Source organism: Salmo trutta, chromosome 8, assembly GCF_901001165.1.
Source record: "Salmo trutta chromosome 8, fSalTru1.1, whole genome shotgun sequence".
Lineage (NCBI taxonomy): Eukaryota > Metazoa > Chordata > Actinopteri > Salmoniformes > Salmonidae > Salmo > Salmo trutta.
Genome location: NC_042964.1, coordinates 22,198,756 through 22,220,544, shown reverse-complemented (window position 1 = coordinate 22,220,544; position 21,789 = coordinate 22,198,756). Strand labels below are relative to the sequence as shown.

At 42.1% G+C, this 21,789-nt stretch overlaps 2 protein-coding genes across 2 annotated transcripts; both read right to left on the bottom strand.

The window, feature by feature from the left end:
• Positions 1–270: 270 nt before the first annotated feature.
• On the bottom strand, positions 271–2,866 carry LOC115198492 (complement C1q-like protein 2). Its single transcript, XM_029760466.1, has 3 exons — positions 2,535–2,866; positions 1,408–1,542; positions 271–1,116 (listed from the first exon to the last, which is right to left on the bottom strand). Exons 1-3 carry the CDS (start codon positions 2,758–2,760, stop codon positions 830–832), a joined length of 648 nt encoding a protein of 215 aa, XP_029616326.1. The 5' UTR covers positions 2,761–2,866; the 3' UTR covers positions 271–829.
• A 14,817-nt stretch (positions 2,867–17,683) lies between these two features.
• LOC115199257 (kelch-like protein 33) lies at positions 17,684–21,527 on the bottom strand. Its single transcript, XM_029761876.1, has 4 exons — positions 20,804–21,527; positions 18,636–19,575; positions 18,342–18,512; positions 17,684–18,206 (listed from the first exon to the last, which is right to left on the bottom strand). Exons 1-4 carry the CDS (start codon positions 21,525–21,527, stop codon positions 17,684–17,686), a joined length of 2,358 nt encoding a protein of 785 aa, XP_029617736.1.
• Positions 21,528–21,789: the final 262 nt, after the last annotated feature.

Here is a 21,789-nt window from a genome sequence, read left to right as displayed (position 1 = left end):
TGGGGCACGGGACGGACAACGTGAGGGGGCCAGTGGCGCTCTCCGTAGTGAGCTGAATGTGAGCAATGAGGCCCTTGTAGCCCTCAGTGTCCAGTGGTCGATGTGCATCTGTGCATGGAGCTGGGGCTGCATGCCAACTACCTTCTAGGGCAGGCACACTTGAGAGGAAACATTTCAGTAGAGGTTGAGGGCATGGATGGGGGCAAAGTCACTGTAAACCTGGACACCAACGGGTCATACCTATGAGATGAAGCGAGTGGAGAGTGCAAATACGGATTGATATGTTTTTATTGTTGATAAAATTCGGACTTATTTTTATTACATTATACATTCTCCAGGCGTAAGCGACATAAGCAGCCGCTAGGGGGCCCCCGACAAAAAGAAATAATAATAATAATAAATGTTATTATTATTATTTTAATTATTGTGTTATTTTTTTTTTACTCAGTCAGGGTTTCAAATTACTGTTGAAAGTTAGAATAGTAAAATACAGAAGGTGCAAGTTCGAAATTTGATTGTGCATCAGCAGTTTATCTCTTGTTTTGTCAGTCACTGAAAGTCACTCAATTAGCACATTTTTGTATTGGTAAGTTAGTCTAGCCAGTTATCTAAACATGTTGCAATCTTTAACACCTGTTTAGCATTTTAAACATCAACCTATAGTCCTGTTCATGCTGTAAACTCTGCTTATACTCCTGTGCTTGATGTGTTTTTAGAATTGACATTGTACTAGGATGATATGACCATTGGTGAAAAGATGATTCTCTGGTACTCTAACCAGAGTACCAGAGAATGTCTTCACTCACATTGTGACATTGTGCTGTCTGCTTCACATAGGAAAGAGCAGGAACCCACTGAAGGAGCAGTAATCATATCGCCCATCGATGAAGACCCATGTGTTGATCCAGAGACGCATGTAGACCACTTCTCCCTTCTCCAACTGCAGTGTGACTCCATTGGACGCATGGTCATTCTGTTCTCCACTGGATTGGTATTCGTACACAGACATCATCCTTTGGCCATCCTTGAATATGCTCAGACCCATGTCATGGCCTGCAAAGCCATTTCCAGAAAATCTGAAGTAGTAGACCCCTCTCACTGGCGCTGTGAAGACACCTGAGGCATAGAAGGAGTCGATAAATAGTGGTGGCATTTAGCCATTGCTACTAGAGGCTTAAATCAGGTGGACCAGTCATATGCACAAAGGAACGCTAATGGTGCAGGCTTTTGTTCTAGCCAAGCAGTAACACACCTGATTCAACTAATCAAAAGTATTTATTGAAAATAGTTGATTAGTTGAATGAGATGTGTCATGAATGGCTGGGGAAAGATCCTGCACCTCACTGGCCCTTTTCGACCATCCCTGCTATAAATAATGATATAGATACAGTATGTTCAGTGTGAGACCTGTGATTGGGTTGTATGCACTGCCAATGTTGGTGAGGACTTTTCCGAAAATGAGGTTAGTCTCTGCGTCGATGGGCCCATGGTGTTTACTTTCAGATGACAGCAAGGCTGCTGAGAAGGCTACCTTGGGTTGCTCTGCATGCAAAGATAGTAGCAACACCAACAACAGCATCAATCAACAACAACACAGAAATGAGAACATCATCATCCCTAACAACGGGCGAGTTCGTTTTGCATGGCCTGGTGCCCCAGGTGGGGGGAGATTTCACTTTAGGGCTAATGGAATGGCCTAAAATGAGCAAACTCCGCCCACCCGATGCAAAATAAACTTGCGCATTGGTAGGAAAAAAGGAGTAAGGGGAGGAGCAAGAAGAGGACTTTCTTATTTGTGAGCATTATTGACCTGTAAAGCATTGGGTAATACTTTATATACACTTATATACATTTATATACATTGACCTGTAAAGTATTGGGTAACACTTTATATGCATTTTCATGATAATAAGCTAATCCTGAGGACCTGAGCCCTAGGATCATGCCTCCGGACTACATGGCCTGATGACTCCTGGCTGTCCCCAGTCCACTTGGTCGTGCTGCTGCTCCAGTTTCAACTGTTCTGCCTGCGGCTAGGGAACCCTGACCTTTTAACCGGATGTGATACCTTGTCCTGGACTTGCTGTTTTCAACTCTCTCGCTCTCTCTACCGCACCCGCTGTCTCGACATCTGAATGCTCGGCTATGAAAAGCCAACTGACATTTACTCCTGAGGTACTGACCTGTTGCACCCTCTACAACCACTGATTATTATTTGACCCTGCTGGTCATCTATGAACATTTGAACATCTTGAAGAACAATCTGGCCTTAAATGGCCATGTACTCTTATAATCTCCACCCGGCACAGCCAGAAGAGGACTGGCCTCTCCTCAGAGCCTCTAGGTTTCTTCCTAAATTCCTGCCTTTCTAGGGGTGTTAGGCTGGGTTTCTGTATTGCACTTTGATGACATCTGCTGATGTAAAAAGAGCTTTAGAAATAAATTGGATTGATTTCATTGAATACATGTTTATGAATGCTTTAGAAATGTCTGCTTATAAATACTCATTAATTGATATTTACAATTTACTGTACCTTCTCTCTCTTTATTCAGTTTATCCACCATAGCTCTCTGCTCTTTCAGGTCTGCTTCTGCTGTATGGAGCTTAGTACTCAGCTCTCCCACCAAAGACCTAAGCTCCTTCAGTTCAGTGTAGATGTTCACCACAGAACCCAAGACCTCCGCTTCTTGAGCCAGACACATGTAGCCCAGCAAGACCAGCAAGACCAGCCAGCCAGTAGCCGTCCTCTTCATCATCATTTTCAGCGTTTCCTTAGTAAGCTTATTCGCTATGATATAAGAGGGAAAACCAACCCTTGCTCAATTCTTGCTCAGTACTCCTACTCTGAGAAGCTTTGTAAATACTGAGTGAATAGGGCTACTGTTGATCATTAACGCCAGACACATGGATATTGGTGCACATTGGCTGGCTGGCTCTCGCTGTCTCTCTCTCTCCTATTGGACTTTCATTTGTTTCTAAATTCAGGCTTTTCCAAATTCTGTTCATGATTTCATCACTGTAAGAACAAGTTTAAGAACTAATAAATGCCTACAATTACATAAGCAGAATAATATTACAGTGTACAGTATTTAATTCTGAACGCACATCTGGCTATTTGTAAGGTCATAAGGTATTTAATAATATCAACACACATACATACATTTTTCAGTCAAAAAATTCTATCAATGTTAAAGAATTAGACTAATTTCTGGCATACAATACATTTTTTATCACCTGTAGATTTAATGGCAGCCAAGCTCCTTCTCTGTGTTGTTGTGTTGTACAGTCATAACAAGGGTTGGGATCAATTCCACAAATTCCAATTCCATTCCAAGGATGATTTTCTTCTTCAATTCAATTCCATTTCAGACAGCCTCAATTCCAATTCAATTGCAATTACGTTTTCTGAAAATTGCTGCAATTTCAATTGCATTCCAAGTAAATTCTCCACTTCCTGCTTGATTTCCGGAATCTAATTTGGAATTATAAATTAAATTGGACCCCAACCTCTTTCTCACCCTCTAAAGTTCCCTTTCTCATTGTCTTAAGTGGTTGGGCAGGCGGAGCAGACAGGCTCATATGTCCGTGTTGTGTCCGGGCATCTTGCCCTAATTCTCCCAATGTTGGGTAATGAGTTCATAACGGTTAAGATTTTCTGGGCTAACAATGTAAGAAATAATACATTAAAAAAACATAATACTGCAAAGTTTCCTAAGGACTAGAAGAGAGGCGGCCCTCTCTGTCGGTGCCATCTGGCAGGGAACATAGTACTGAGAGAGGTGAGCTTGGACAATCTATTCTATCAATAAGAGATGAAAATATCAAAAGCCCCTGTTGCGGGTACGCCTAGAGCGAGGTCTTCTTAAGACAGCCACAGCTGAGGTAACTAGCAGGACTGAGTTGAGTTGATAAGAGTGTTCTTAAGTGAGGTATCCTTGGACATAATTGTTAAGTAGCCAGTTGCGGGCAACCAAAAGTCCAGATCTGTGGTATTGCAACCCAGTACCTGTCTGCTCCTATTATAGTAGGACTGGTGAGGTTAATGTGTAGAACGAGGGACTAGAGCGCAGGTGATGCCTTGCGAGGGCCTCTGGCTTGGTGAAGTTCAATTATAAGGGAGGACCCCCATGAAATGGACAAAAATGAATGGCTACTTATTGGCATTGGGCGAAACATACACACAATAGCAAATACCACTCAATTGGGTGGCAATTGGTCCAAAACATGTTGCAAGTGGAACATGGCAAATGTCAGGTGCAATAAACCAAAAATCCCAAAGGGGGCGAGCGCGCTTCACCGCAGGATTCTATATGGGAAATGGTCAGAAAGTCAGGTCTCAAGGGTGAAATCTTCAAAATCAGATTTTTTTTCAACATTTTTAAACCTCGTAAAGACTGCGTTTTCGAAAAAAAAATGTTTTGTCAATTATACATATGTAGGAACTGTATGTACATAGATTGTATGCTAGTTCGTCCATAAGGCCTATGTTTTGTCCATTTTCCATATATGATCATAGGAAGTTGGCCTCCGAACCCAAAAGTCAGTGAACCATGTCCAAATGACATAATAAATGTCAATTTTTATTTAACCTGTTAGGGCTAGGGGGCAGTATTTACACGGCCGGATAAAAAATGTACCCGATTTAATCTGGTTACTACTCCTACCCAGTAACTAGAATATGCATATACTTATTAGGTATGGATAGAAAACACCCTAAAGTTTCTAAAACTGTTTGAATGGTGTCTGTGAGTATAACAGAACTCATATGGCAGGCAAAAACCTGAGAGATTCCTTTACAGGAAGTGGCCTGTCTGACCATTTATTGGCTTTCTTTGACATCTCTTTCCAAAACAAAGGATCTCTGCGGTAACGTGACACTTCCCACGGCTCCCATAGGCTCTCAGAGCCCGGGAAAAAGCTGAATGTTGTCATTCCAGCCCCAGGCTGAAACACATTATCGCCTTTGTCAAGTGGCCGATCAGTAGACAATGGGCATTAGGCGCGTGCACTGGTCGCCCCCGTCTTTCTTTTTTTTCCTCTATTTAGCTAAACGCATATTCCCGGTCGGAATATTATCGCTTTTTTACGAGATAAATTGCATAAAAATTGATTTTAAACAGCGGTTGACATGCTTCGAAGTACGGTAATGGAATATTTACAATTTTTTTGTCACGAAATGCGCCATGCTCGTGACCCTTATTTACCATTTCGGATAGTGTCGTGAACGCACGAACAAAACGCCGCTGTTTGGATATAACGATGGATTATTTGGGACCAAACCAACATTTGTTATTGAAGTAGAAGTCCTGGGAGTGCATTCTGACGAAGAACAGGAAAGGTAATAACATTTTTGTTATAGTAAATCTGATTTTGGTGAAGGCTAAACTTGCTGGGTGTCTAAATAGCTAGCCCGTGATGGCTGGGCTATGTACTTAGAATATTGCAAAATGTGCTTTCACCAAAAAGCTATTTTAAAATCGGACATATCGAGTGCATAGAGGAGTTCTGTATCTATAATTCTTAAAATAATTGATATGCTTTTTGTGAACGTTTATCGTGAGTAATTTAGTAAATTGTTAGTAAATTCCCCGGAAGTTTGCGGGGGGTATGCTAGTTCTGAACATCACATGCTAATGTAAAAAGCTGGTTTTTGATATAAATATGAACTTGATTGAACAAAACATGCATGTATTGTATAACATAATGTCCTAGGTGTGTCATCTGATGAAGATCATCAAAGGTTAGTGCTGCATTTAGCTGTCTTCTGGGTTTTTGTGACATTATATGCTAGCTTGAAAAATGGGTGTCTGATTATTTCTGGCTGGGTACTCTGCTGACATAACCTAATGTTTTGCTTTCGTTGTAAAGCCTTTTTGAAATCAGACAGTGTGGTTAGATTAACGAGAGTCTTGTCTTTAAATAGCTGTAAAATAGTCATATGTTTGAGAAATTGAAGTAATAGCATTTCTAAGGTATTTGAAAATCGCGCCACAGGATTCAACTGGCTGTTACATAGGTGGGACGATTTGGTGCCACCTGCCCTAGAGAGGTTAACTATGCAAGTCAGTTAAGAACAAATTCTTCTTTACAATGACAGCCTACCGGGGGACAGTGGATTAACTGCCTTGTTCAGGGGCAGAACAACATATTTTTACCTTGTCAGCTCGGGGATTCAATCCAGCAACCTTTTCGATTACTTGCCAAACATTCTAACCACTAGGCTACCTGCCGCCCCCAAGTGACATATATACGTTTTGAAAGTACTAATTCAGGATGTTATGTCCATTTGCCATATATGCCCAATAGGAAGTTGGCTTCCGAACCCAAAAGTCAGTGAACCATGTCCAAATGGCACAGGAAATGTTGAAATGGCATACATAAGTATTGGAAGTACTAATTCAGGAGTTTATGTCCATTTGCCATATATTATCATAGGAAGTTGGCTTTCAGTGAACCTTGTGCAAATGGCATATATAATATCGAGATGCCCTATATACTGGCCAAATGAGATATATCACTATGTTAAGCCCTTAATCAACCTAGAAGGTATATTTGTCAAGTTTGATCATAGGAAGTCATAGGAAGTCAGAAATTCTCGTTGGTGTTGATTCAGCATGTCCATTTTGTAATGGGAAGTACTTATCAATATAGCATATGTGTAATGGACACTTTCCAATAGCTATATATTAGCAATGGACACTGTTCAACTGCAGTATAACATGTTAAGACTGGCAATGTATTATGTGTATTGGACACTGTCCATTAGCAACACATTACAATGGGCATTTACCATCACAAATTGGACATGCTGTTATATATTGCTGAAATGCCCAATTGTCTGGCTTGTTGAACTCGAGATGGCCTAGCAGTGATAGTGGTTCCTCTCCCTCGCTCGTTGGTGTTGATTTAAGCCTGACCATTTGGTGATGGTAAATCGCTCATTAAATACATTGGAAATGTACAAATATACACTGTCCATTTGCAATGTATTAGAATGGGCATTTACCAATCACGAATTGGACATGCTCTAATATATTGCTGAATTGCCCAATTGTCTGGTTCGTTGAACTCGGGATGGCCTAGCAGTGATAGTGGTTCCTCTATCTCGCTTGTTGGTGTTGACTTCAGCCAGTCCATTTGGTGATGGCAAATCCCTATTTAAATGTGTTGGAAACGTACACTGTCCATTTGCAAAATAAAATGAACAATGCCAATATACACTGCTCAAAAAAATAAAGGGAACACTAAAATAACACATCTAGATCTGAAGGAATGAAATAATCTTATTAAATACTTTTTTCTTTACATAGTTGAATGTGCTGACAACAAAATCACACAAAAATAATCAATGGAAATCCAATTTATCAACCCATGGAGGTCTGGATTTGGAGTCACACTCAAAATTAAAGTGGAAAACCACACTACAGGCTGATCCAACTTTGATGTAATGTCCTTAAAACAAGTCAAAATGAGGCTCAGTAGTGTGTGTGGCCTCCACGTGCCTGTATGACCTCCCGACAATGCCTGGGCATGCTCCTGATGAGGTGGCGGATGGTCTCCTGAGGGATCTCCTCCCAGACCTGGACTAAAGCATCCACCAACTCCTGGACAGTCTGTGGTGCAACGTGGCGTTGGTGGATGGAGCGAGACATGATGTCCCAGATGTGCTCAATTGGATTCAGGTCTGGGGAACGGGCGGGCCAGTCCATAGCATCAATGCCTTCCTCTTGCAGGAACTGCTGACACACTCCAGCCACATGAAGTCTAGCATTGTCTTGCATTAGGAGGAACCCAGGACCAACCGCACCAGCATATGGTCTCACAAGGGGTCTGAGGATCTCATCTCGGTACCTAATGGCAGTCAGGCTACCTCTGGCGAGCACATGGAGGGCTGTGCGGCCCCCCAAAGAAATGCCACCCCATACCATGACTGACCCACCGCCAAACCGGTCATGCTGGAGGATGTTGCAGGCCGCAGAACGTTCTCCACGGCGTCTCCAGACTCTGTCACGTCTGTCACATGTGCTAAGTGTGAACCTGCTTTCATCTGTGAAGAGCACAGGGCGCCTGTGGCGAATTTGCCAATCTTGGTGTTCTCTGGCAAATGCCAAATGTCCTGCACGGTGTTGGGCTTTAAGCACAACCACCACCTGTGGATGTCGGGCCCTCATACAACCCTCATGGAGTCTGTTTCTGACCGTTTGAGCAGACACATGCACATTTGTGGCCTGCTGGAGGTCATTTTGCAGGGCTCTGGCAGTGCTCCTCCTGCTCCTCCTTGCACAAAGGCGGAGGTAGCGGTCCTGCTGCTGGGTTGTTGCCCTCCTACGGCCTCCTCCACATCTCCTGATGTACTGGCCTGTCTCCTGGTAGCGCCTCCATGCTCTTGACACTACGCTGACAGACACAGCAAACCTTCTTGCCACAGCTTGCATTGATGTGCCATCCTGGATGAGCTGCACTACCTGTGCCACTTGTGTGGGTTGTAGACTCCATCTCATGCTACCACTAGAGTGAAAGCACCGCCAGCATTCAAAAGTGACCAAAACATCAGCCAGGAAGCATAGGAACTGAGAAGTGGTCTGTGGTCACCACCTGCAGAACCACTCCTTTATTGGGGGTGTCTTGCTAATTGCCTATAATTTCCACCTGTTTTCTATTCCATTTGCACAACAGCATGTGAAATGTATTGTCAATCAGTGTTGCTTCCTAAGTGGACAGTTTAATTTCACAGAAGTGTGATTGACCTGGAGTTACATTGTGTTGTATTTTTTTGAGCAGTATATTATACTGCCATCAAATAAGCCATCAGTCCATAAGATATCATACTGACACCAAAGTTATACAGTTGAAGCCGGAAGTTTACATACACTTAGGTTGGAGTCATTAAAACTCGTTTTTCAACCACTCCACACATTTCTTGTTAACAAACTATAGTTTTGGCAAGTCGGTTAGGAAATGTACTTTGTGCATGACACAAGTAATTTTTCCAACAATTGTTTACAGACAGATTATTTCAATTGTAATTCACTGTTTCACAATTCCAGTGGGTCAGAAGTTTACATACACTAAGTTGACTGTGCCTTTAAACAGCTTGGAAAATGCCAGAAAATTATGTCATGGCTTTAGAAGCTTCTGATAGGCTAATTGACAAAATTTGACTCAATTGGAGGTGTACCTGTGGATGTATTTCAAGGCCTACCTTCAAACTCAGTGCCTCTTTGCTTGACATCATGGAAAAATCAAAAGAAATCAGACAAGTCCTCAGAAAGAAATTGTAGACCACAAGTCTGGTTCATCCTTGAGAGCAATTTCCAAACGCCTGAAGGTACCACGTTCATCTGTACAAACAATAGTACGCAAGTATAAACACCATGGGACCTTGCAGCCGTCATACTGCTCAGGAAGGAGATGCGTTCTGTCTCCTAGAGATGAACGTACTTTGGTGTGAAAAGTGCAAGTCAATCCCAGAACAACAGCAAAGGACCTTGTGAAGATGCTGGAGGAAACAGGTACAAAAGTATCTATATCCACAGTATAACAAGTCCTATATCGACCTAACCTGAAAGCCCGCTCAGCAAGGAAGAAGCCACAGCTCCAAAACTGCCATAAAAAAGCCAGACTACGGTTGCAACTGCACATGGGGACAAAGATCGTACTTTTGGGAGAAATGTCCTCTGGTCTGATGAAACAAAAATACAACTGTTTGGCCGTAATGACCATCGTTACGTTTGGAGGAAAAAGGGGAGGCTTGCAAGCCGAAGAACACCATCTCAACCGTGAAGCACGGGAGTGGCACCATCATGTTGTGGGGGTGCTTTGCTGCAGGAGGGACTGGTGCACTTCACAAAATAGATGGCATCATGAGGAGGAGAATTATGTGGATATATTGAAGCAACTTCCCAGTTGACAGTCTTCCAGGGCAGGTGCCTGCTGGAGTGGGAGGTGGTGCAAGTGGAGGGAAACCCAAACTTGGAAGTTGCTTCACCTGTGGCAAGCCTGGCCATTTTGCTGCACAATGCAATCAAGCCCAGCAGTTGAGGGGAAGGGGGGACCAAGAGGGCAAGGGTGGACCAAGCGGCAGAGGAGCGCCAAGGGTCGTCCCTCGAGGAGGAGGACATGGCACAGTTTAACAACCTCCAATCTTTCCATTGGTGTATGTCCCTCGGAGAGAAGTGGGGTATCAGCATTTTCCCATGGTATGGAACTGTGTGCTTAGCTGAACATATTGATAATATTCCTTAATCTATGTGCCAGTTTTCTAACCTCACTGTACAAACATTTAAAACTTTATAAAATGCCCAGCAGAACTACCGAATGATGTTTCAACAGCACCAAATGGCACTCGACTATATCTTGGCAAGGCGGAATATGTGGTGCTCTAAATCTCACAGGAGGGGCATGCTGTACTCTGCTGCCTGACCCACATGATAACTTAACAGCATTAATGGACGGGCTTGACACATTGGTGCACTAATTTGCCCCCTCCAATAGTGCAGGTACTTCAGAAACATCATGGTTCCACGATACATTAGGCCTGTGGAGAACTATGCTCCTCCAAATCCTCCTTCCAGTTGGGATTGTTATATGCCTCATTTTCTGTGCTTGTACTATAGTAATAATGTGCAAAAAGTGTAATAAGGTGAGGTCGGAGCAACGCATCACCGGGGGCAAACTACCTGTCCTCCAGGACGCCTACAGCACCCGATGTCACAGGAAGGCCTAAAAGATCATCTGTGAGGGGATTCTGCCCATTGTTCATACAAGAGACCACAGGAAACTTCCTTGATCAGAGGTTAGTATGTTTAATAAGGATTGCAAGCCGGATTGCAACCCGGAGTATTCACTTACAGTAATTTGCAAGTAACACACTCAGTTTAAAATATGGTGTTTTCCCTTTTTTCCCCTACTGAGGTTCACCCCGCTCAGGGTGATGTCAACGTGTGCTAATGTGATTAGCATGAGGTTGTAAGTAACAAGAACATTTCCCAGGACATAGACATATCTGATATTGGCAGAAAGCTTAACTTCTTGTTAATCTAACTGCACTGTCCAATTTACAGTAGCTATTACAGTGGAATATTACCATGCTATTGTTTGAGGAGAGTGCACAATTTTGAACATGAAAAGTTATTAATAAACAAATTAGGCACATTTGGGCAGTCTTGATACAACATTTTGAACAGAAATGCAATGGTTCATTGGATCAGTCTAAAACGTTGCACATACACTGCTGCCATCTTGTGGCCAAAATCTAAATTGCACCTTGGCTGGAATAATACATTATGGCCTTTGTCTTGCATTTCAAAGATGATGGGAAAAAAATTTAAAATCATTTTAAGAATGCTGCAGACATTTGTTGGTACCCTTCCCCAGATCTGTGCCTCGGCCCAATCCTGTCTCAGAGCTCTAAGAACAATTCCTTCGACCTCATAGCTTGGTTTTTGCTCTGACATGCACTGTCAACTGTGGGACCTTATGTACCACAGGTGGACTCCAATCAAGGTGTAGAAACGTCTCAAAGATGATAAATGGAAACAGGATACACCTGAGCTCAATTTCGAGTCTCATAGCAAAGGGTCTGAATACTTATGTAAATAAATTATTTCATTTTTTTTATACATTTACAATGGGTTGAGGCATACAGGGTAAAACCTGGGTGGTCAGTAACATGCCACCAACCCATGTTCCTGCACTTGGCCATCACCTGTACAGTGCATACACATTCGGCTACAAGATCACTAGTGCTATTTCTTTGTAGAACTCTAGTTAGCCAACTAATAATGTGGATTTACATTAACACTGTGATCAAAGATTATGATAACTAATCCTGTACCCTTTCGTTTATGTTGTGGGATGGTAGCTATATCATTCTAAAGAGGTTTATTGTGTGTAAAAAGGGCTCATAACCTCTGTGGGATCGGTGTCCCTATACCGGAACGGTTGTTGCTAACATGCGCTAATGTGACTAGAATAACGTTGTAAGTAACAGCAAACTTTCCACGACATAGACATGTCTTATACATGCACAAAGCTTAAATTCAGTGTCCAATTTACAGTAGCTATTACAGTGAAAAAATACCATGCTATTGTTTGAGGAGAGTGCACAACAACAAACTTCTATTATGGCACTTGGTTTCATACATACACCTCTGAAGGTAAATAATGTACTTACATTCAGTAATCTTGCTCTGATTTGTTATCCTGAGGGTCCCAGAGATAAAATGTAGCATAGTTTTGTTTGATAAAATCCATTACATTCAAATGTAGGAACTGGGATCTAAAGTTTGAACCCCTGCTGTTTCTGGCTCTACACCCACCCGCTTGGCCATCTAGATGTGTGATGGTTAGTGTCTTTTCTGTATGGAAGCTATTATATTATGGCCTTTCTCTTGCATTTCAAAGAAAATGATACAATCCTTAAGAGGGCTCATAACAATCACACAATTTGTGTGAGTAATTTGTCCTTGCATGATCAATGACTATGCACCAGAGGTGTGGACTCAAGTCACATGACTTGGACTCAAGTCAGACTCGAGTCACAAATATGATGACTTGCAACTCGACTTTGACTTTAATACCAATGACTCGTGACTTGACTTGGACTTCAGCCTTATGACTCGACTTGACTTGATACCCTCCCCAAGCCCAAATATAAAAAATGATGCTATTAAAAAAAGTCTGCAGGGCATCAACTCTTCATTTAACGGATTACAGTTTGATTCGGACAGCAGCCAATCAAATTGTGCCAGCTGAGAAAAAGTTGTGCGTGACAGTACAGAGGAACGTCGGCGGGTGAATTCAGATGGAGCCCTTGGAAAGATGATACCCAAAATTATTATTTTCGGATATAAAGACGACGCTGTATCAACAAAAAACGGATTGCAACTTGCAAAACATACGGGAAGAAAATTACAGACGGAGGCGCAACAATTTCCAACTTTGTTTGACATTTGAATCTGCACAACGATCGGTAACTCAGCTATATAATTTATAACTTTGCTAGTGTTGCATGTAGGCTAACGTAACGTTAAATCAATGAGCCTCCACACAGTCAGTCAGTGCGGGAATGTGATCATTGCACCCAAGATTGAGCTACAACTGGCTATTCAGTTGGTAGCCTAAATCCTGCCTGTTACTGCTATTCCGAAAACCATTGACATACATTAGCCTACTGTAACCACACACACAGAGAGAGTGTATGTGTGTGTGTGTGTGTGTGTGTGTGTGTGTGTGTGTGTGTGTGTGTGTGTGTGTGTGTGTGTTAAGGGTGGGAGATTGTGTACAAGCCTACATCGCCCGATTGCGCCCCATATTGATCCTCGATAGTCGATTACTATTGGGGGGAGGGGTCTTTCTCATGGCTACCCATGTATTTCCATGAAATATAACGTTTATTTGGAAAGTAATAAACATATAGATATTTTTAAAAGCATTCATGATTTGCGTAAATGTAATATACTAACTATTACTCTGAAACTATTACTCTATTACTATGAAATGGTATTACATTTGGTGAAGAGCACATTATGACTTGTTTAGGACTCGAAACTCAAAGTTTAGGACTAGAGACTTGACTTGATACTTGACGGTCTTGACTTGAGACTTGACTCGGACTTGCCTGTCTTGACTTGGGAATACACTTGGGACTTGAGTGCTAAGACTTGAGACTTACTTGAGACTTACTATGTACTGATATGAAATGCAATTGACAACATATCTACCTACAGTATTACCAAAGATTGATATGATTTTTACTAACCCAAGATAGACCACAGTCTGTCATTTCCAATGGGAACAAATGAGTCATAGTGGGCAGAACAAGCAAGGAGGGGGGCAGAACCAAGCATGAGCTAGTGAGGTCCTATTGGCACATTCTAGCATGCATTTGCATATTTCCGTTATGGAACACCTACTCTGGGAAGTGCACGTGTGCAATAGCTCAATTCACCCTTGCACTCCTTCTAAACAACTTTAAAAAATATATAAACTTTGGAAAAAGGTAAAGTCTACTAAACTTAGTCCACTCTGTTCGTAACAGATTCTAGTTTTGGGATCAGAAAACTGTATTGAGATCAAATGTTACATCAATGAGAAAATTATCAGAATGTCAGCAAAAATCTATCTCGCTACATCTTCTCCCACTGCCGGCCACTGGGCTTCCTCTCACGGCCATATTAGGTTGTGAGTGGAAACGCCAACTGGATGCTTCCCTTCTATACATCCGGTGAAAAACCTGTCTCATTGTTCTATCTGTGCCGGTACCACTGTATGCTAGCTAGCTGTATGTGAATAAACCAGACTTCGGCAAGTTAAGTTACAATGTGTGTTTATCTTTATACACATCTACATGGTGTCAGAAGCTAGAGGATTATGACCTTAGCTAGCTACACTGACAGCTGTCATAGCTACACTGTCAGCTGTCAATGTTGTTGTTTCTCCACTCCATGCGGAATTCACCTCAACGTTCACACTAAGGTTATTATAGAAAACTAAAACTAATCATGAAAAAAATATTTTGTAAACTGAAATAAAATGATTAACAAACCTGTTTGAAAAACTAAAACTATACAAAAAACATTATCTTTGACTCCAAAAAAAACGAAATAAAATAAAATAAAAACCATCATGAATTATGTTCAGTTTTAGTTATTTTTCTCTTATTTTGGGGCAAAAATTAAATGGGGATTATACGCTTTTTTTAAAAGAGGTTTTCATCTATATGAGACATTCTGATGAAATTCGAGGAGTAAAGTCAGGGGAGGTGCAACTGCGACAGCTATAAGTTGCTACACTAATGTGGTTTTCCAGCAGTAAGGCTCAGATCAACATGGCAGTGTTGCCATTGTTCATAAAGTTTTCTTTCTATGTCTCCAAGCCCCATATCACACACAAACTGAAATAATATGTATGTATATTGTACAATCAATTACTGGGAGAAAGAGCCTCAGATATCACATTTATTTGTATATATCAGGCCCAATCCCAAATGGACTCCCCATGCACGTGGGGATCTAAGAGGATTTGAATGGTATAAACAACATGATGAAAATTCCACATAGCCTATCAGAGGGCGCTATTACAAGGTGGAGCTATTACAATATTGCTTAAATCTGTTAAATCCTCTCCAATCTTCACAAGTGTGTAGGGTTTAGGGGTTCATTTGGGATTGGGCCCCACTATATACACGAAACGCAGAAAAGTTGTTTCCTGTTTCGGTCATGTCTTTGATCACGTTAGCATGAGTCAAACAAAAGAAAAACGAAGGATTTGTTGACAATAGAATCTCCCACAATGCAGGCCATGGCTGCAGGATGAAGTTGGTGAAGAGCAACTGCAGAAACTGGCAGTCAACTGCAGTTTTAATCCCAATAATTCTAGACACTTTGAAAGTGATGACCAACGATGGTCACCAACTTGACATAAGTGATCTGCTCGAACACTCTCATTGGCATGATAATTTAAAGGTAGACTCAGAAAGATGAGAGCTGATCCATTTTTTCTAATCGGTGACCATCGTTGATCCCCGCCTTTCAAAGTGTGTTGCATTATGGGGATAAAAATTGTCCAACTTGCGCCTACATGTCAACTGCATGATTTTTACAAAAACTATGTGATCAAAGGTAATGCAGTTTTTTAAGAAGTCGCCTTCAAGTTGCTGCAGTTGCTTCTCACCAACTGCACCATGCAGCCAACGCCTGGCTAGTGGGAGGCACTATTTGTCAACCAATCATTAGTGGGTTTTTGGTTGACCTACACGAACGTAACCATAGACGTGACTGAAACAGGAACCAACTTTGCCAAAATTGTAAAGGTTGGGTATGTTCGAAAAGTTTTTAAAAAATTCTAAAGGTACAGGCAGAACCCTGTGATACAAAGGAAAGTGATTTGAGACCGCTCTCTAACCAATTAATTGTACACACGTTATTTTTTCAGTTTCTGAGTGCGTAATATGGGGGTTTAGAAAAGTTTATTTGGACATTTATAAAGAAACACTTTTATAAACAATAGCAGCTATGTTGACACTGCCATGTTGATCTGAGTCTTACTGTTTGAAAACCACTACAGTGTTCGACTTCCGGCTGTTGCATATGCACCTCCCCCAACTTCACTCGTCGACTTTCGTCTAGTCTGCTTCCTTAGCCTTACTTTTCGAACACACCCAATGAGATGAGCGTGATACAAGACTTTGCTCTCACACAGTCACACAGAGTATATGTGCACGGGTACGCTTCATGCTGCTACAACGTGTTAGCTATGGGACCAAAACAGTTTAAAAGTTTAGCCTCGCGCTTTAACACTCCTGGTTTTTGCATCTGTCATCTCGCTGAGTCTACATTTAACCTAAATTAATCTATGCCCTGACCCATCACCTTATGCATTACTGCCCCACAGTGGCAAGAAGTGACATCCCAAAAAACACTAAAACTACACAAAACATAAATGGCTCCTAGACTCCCACGCATAGGCTACCTTCTGTCCCTAACACTAAAACTAAAACTGAAACTAAATAATATAAAAAAGAAATATAAATTATTTTTTAAACTTAAACTAAATATATATATTAAAACTAATAGAAATAAAAACACAAAACTAATAATAACCTTGTTTCACACCCCCAATTCATGAATATGTATTAGGAGCCTAGGTCACACTTGGAGGTGGAACCTAAATGAGCATTTTCACTCAAGGATAGGAATTATGTCGAAATAGGGGTGGTATTTCCCTCTGGTGGGGGCCTTTAAGCAAGTTAGCTAAAATCTTGTTGGTTAAAGAATTGTTCCGACCAAAAAGCACATGAATGAAACAAAGTTGTATTTCTGACATCACAACTAGGAAATAACAACTGTATACTACTTTGAATTTCCCGACAGCTAGCTCAGTTAGCTGTAAGCCAGTAGAGAACATATACTGTATATGCAATTTTTATTCATTTGATGAAAATATAAACTTAATCTATGTAAATATAGCTTGGTGTTAGATAGATGGGTATTATACTTACAAGTGGTGTTGGGACCAAAATAATTTTACATTCATTTTGTTTTGAACAGAACCACTATTTTTGTTCATTCCTTTCCACTGTTCCGACCAGCAAAAGGAAGTTATGAACTGGTTCGAACCCCCAAAAAAGTACCGGTTCATATCGTTCTTTTCTGTTCCTTTTTCAACCAGTGAAATTAACAATTTTAGCTCATTAAATTACTTCAGCAATCAGTGCAGATAGAGCAGGCAAGCTAGTTGTTTACATGCGTGATGGACAGACAAGTGCAGCCTATGGTGTAAGTTGTGACTGAAAGTTTGCGGGTAGAGCGAGAGCGAGAGATGGTTGAGGAGGAGGCTTGAAGTGCTAGAAATCTTATGATATACCTTAGCTGAATTAGGTCCACAGAATTATACCTAGGAGGAGCGGCTTCTATGAAGGAACTTTGCATGTCCTTTGAGCTAGCAAGCTAGCTAACAAGCTTCTGTGTTCACATCAGCACAAGGATTCAAAACATGCTTTGTTGCATATTTTTGTAGGACTTGAAAAAAATGCCTGGAACATAAAATAACATTATTATCCAGCCCCATGCTTTTAAAATAAAGCTTCTGTTCCAGAACAATATGGCTCACTTTCATTCCCAGTTCCGTTTCTGTTCCCTGACAAATGTAGTGTAGTCTTATGGGATTTATAGTGATGTGTCATTGTCTTAAGTGGTTGGGCAGGTGCAGCAAACAGGCTCGTATGCCAGTGTTGGGTCCTGGCATCTCGCCCATATTCTCCCAAAGTTGGATGGTGGGATCATAACGATGAACCAGTCTGGTCTCCCTGTAGTCCTCTTGGCAGTATCCTCCCAGCACATAGAGCATACCCTCCAGAACCACAGAGGCTGCTCCAACATGGGGGACAGCCAGGGGTGTGAGAGCACTCCAAAGTTCACTAACCGAGTCATAGACCTCACAGGCCAGCTGGTCAATAGATGTCATGTTTTCATCAACAGTGACTCCTCCTGCCACGTAAAGATGGCCGTTTAAAGTCTCCATGCAGTGACGGGCTCGAGGTTGGCTCATCTCGGCCAGGTAAGTGGTTCCTCTCTCAGGGTGGTACAGAAACATGGATACTAGACAGTGGTGCCTGCAGTCCAACCCCCCTGAGATGAAAATCTTTCCATCCAAAATTGTGGCAGCATGGCAGCTCAAAGTCATATCCAAGGGTCGGGCAAAGCTAACAGGGAAGGCCAAAGTTGGTAATGATAGCAACAAAGTAACAACGTTTTACTTAAATCTCCAATGGAACCATTAACTACTGCAAGCAATTCTGTGTTACCATTCCTTTTTGAGTTACCAAAAAAAAACCTACCTCCAGGAATCTGTGTTTGGACAGTAGCGCTCCACACTATCCAGGTTAGTTTCTGGATCAATGTCCCCTCCAATGGCATATATCATCATGTCCAGAACAACCATGGAAAAGTTGCACCTTGTCTTATGCAAGTCAGCCAATCTCTCCCAGAGGTTCTGAAGCGGATCATATCTGAAAGACAATAAAGAATGAGAGATGAAGGAGAAAATCATGTAAAAACATAAATATATAAAACATGTCATACCTAAAGGACTCATTGGTTAGTAGATACAAACCCAAAGCGTCTTATCTCACCTGTAGGTCGAGTTGAAAACGTCAAGCATGCCTTCATAACTCTGTCCCCCGACCACGTACAACTTCCCTGTGAGTACCGCCACCTCGTGACTTAGCCTTGGTGGCTTTGGCATCTCTCCAAGCAATCTCCATTCCACATTCTTTACAATGCCTGTGTAGTTCCTCAGAGAGTTTCCGAACCACAGTTCTCGGCTGGGAGATCGCCGGCTAAAGTCGGCAGAGATCTGATCTCCACCCACCAAGACTAGACTGTCCTTCGGCAAGTAGACCCTGCACAGGGTCCGAGGTGCAACGTGATGGGAATGATAGTCCTCCAGTATAGTCAGGTAGAGACCTTCCGTGTTGCGTTCAGACCACAGTTTTGTGGTTTTAACTTCATTGAACTCCTTGACGTTCATGAGGGGAAAGTGGACTTTCTTCATCAGCTCTTTGGTGAGTTTAAGCCTTTTGCTGGGACACGCCTCAATCCAAACCACCACAGCCTTGAAGACGACAAGCTCAGAGGGCACAAAGAGGGAATCGCTTTTCAGATATCTTCTAAGCTTCTTGGCTGGCAGGTCTTGAAATTTAGGGGTGGCTGCCACGTTTTGGAAGTGTCTCAGGACAAAACTGTTTGCCACTTCGAGGAGTTCCGGCATCCCATAAGCCTCAGCGAAGGAGGCCACGTCCAGGCAGGAGTGAGCATCGATTTCCTGTTCCAGGAAGTTGAGGCACAGCGAGAGGGCGGGCTGGAACTGGAGCTGGAGGGCGGTGCAGGTAATCTCAAAGACACGTCCCCAGCTGAGGGGGAGGGACCCACTGTAGGAGCAGCCAATTATGGCCTCCAGCTCAGCAGCCTCCAGGAAGGGAAGCGCCACACAGGGCTGCTGGGATTCCTTCATCCCGCTGGTGAACATTCCCCGGAAGAAGTCACTACTGGCAGCCAGGAGCACTCTGTGGACTTGGAGGAGACAGGAGAGAGAAGAGGAAATGGATTATTGATGTTATCATCCTTATTATAATCAGGTAGCTCATAAATAGACTACTTCCCCATCTGGTTTATCGTGACTCTTATGAATTCAGATTTAAGACAGAAAGTCAGAATATTTGAAGTTAACATCATTTTATTTTGTTGATCCCGGACGAGTCCCCAACAATTATTACAAAAATATAAACACAATTTATATTTCATTTATATATTTTCTCATTATAACATCATGTTGTTATATATTAATATATTAGTAATATTAATATATTATATATCATCCTATTATTGCTAAAATATGCTAAAAATCAATATTATTACCATCATAAGCATGCACGGGTGTAACGCCCTGGCCATAGAGAGGGGTTTTTGTTCTTTATTTTTGGTTAGGCCAGGGTGTTACATTGGGTTACAAATGTTAATTTTTCTATGTTTTTGTATTTCTTTGTTTTGGGCCGTGTGTGGCTCCCAATCAGGCACAGCTGTAGTTCGTTGTTGCTGATTGGGAGTCACACATTAGGAGCCTGTTTTTCCTTTGGGTTTTGTGGGGGATTGTTTCTGTTTAGAGTGTTTCCTAACAGGACTGTTTTGCTGTCGTGTTTTGTTCATTTTTGTAGTGTTCTCTTTGTCCAAATTAAATTTCAAGATGAACACTAACTCCGCAGCACTTTGGTCTACTCTCTCTTCCGACAGCCGTTACAACGGGTTATTTAGCTTGATCTTGGATGCTCCCAACTAAAAATAAATGAATTGTCTTCACTATCATTGTCACGTCCTGACCAGAAAAGGGGGTTATTTGTTATTGTAGTTTGGTCAGTGCGTGGCAGGGGGTGTTTGTTTTATGTGTTTTGGGGTTTTTGGTTTATGTTCTATGTTAGTATATGTCTATGTTTATTCTAGTGTGTCTATTTCTATGTTTAAGTTTCTTGGGTTGACCTTCAATTGGAGGCAGCTGTTCCTCGTTGCCTCTAATTGAAGGTCCTATTTAGTAGGTGTGTTTTTTCCTGTGTTTTGTGGGTGGTTGTTTCCTGTTTTGTGTATGTTGCACCTGACGGGACTGTTTACGGTCATTTTGTTGATGTAGAGTTAAATAAAAGTGAATATGAGCACGTCACATGCCGCGTCTTGGTCCCCATTAGACGACCCACATTACAATCATTGTACAGTACATAGTCATGATGTATTTTGACACCAGTTTACTAACCATGGAATGATGTCCCATCAACCTCCAGCTCCACATCACAGCCCACTCCCTCTTTCCACAGCTGTCTGATTGACTGAAGAGTGAGCTTCATCTGTTCTTCAGCAGATATCTTCTTTTCTTCAGCCCTCTTCTCTACTCCCTTCTTCATCTTCCCCTCCTCTTTACTGCAGAGTTCTAGAACTCTGGGGACCCCTAGTGTTTTAGCTGCAGTCTGTATCTGGGCCAGTGAATCTCTGTTCAGAGCTGATATGGCACCAGTGTAGGCAAACTCAGTCACCCCTGCCAGCCCTACACACCTCACCTCAAAACCCAGACTGATGAATATCTCTGTCTGTATGTTCATGTCAAACTCTCTCCTCTCCCTCATCTTCTCCATCTCTTCATCCCACTTGGGCAGCCTCTGGTGTGTTAGGGCGTGATGTACCAGGGAGCTGACAGCAGCCAGGACAAGGGAGTGTGCGTGGAGACGCTGTCCATTCTCAGTGCTCAGAGTCAGGTCAGTGAGGAGAGACGAGTCCCTGAGCTGCTCCAGGGCTTTGAACGTTTCTCTAGCATATGAGTCTCTGCTGTATACCCTTGTTGTATCCACATCATCTATCACCCCTTTCTGCTCTCCATCAACTGCCCACTCTTCTTTCACTTCTTTCACTTCTTGAATCTTATTATCCTCTTTTTCAGCTAGGCCTCTCTCTAGATCTATCTTACTGTACTGACTCCCCTGCATGCCCTTTTCCCTCTCGATCTGCCTCTATATTGTGCCCTTCCCCCGTCAACTCTTTATCTTGTCTCCATAGAGTTTCCAAGCCCCCTTGGAAGCTTGATCCAGCTAAAGCCATCGCTTATGTCAACAAATGTCCAACAGTCTCCCTACCTACAGCTTACCAATAAATCTAGGAAAAAATACCACAAAAAAAACAGTAAAATGCGTTGTCACACTAAAAAAAGCCTAAAGTTACTTACTTGACACAGGTTTTTGTGGAGAAATA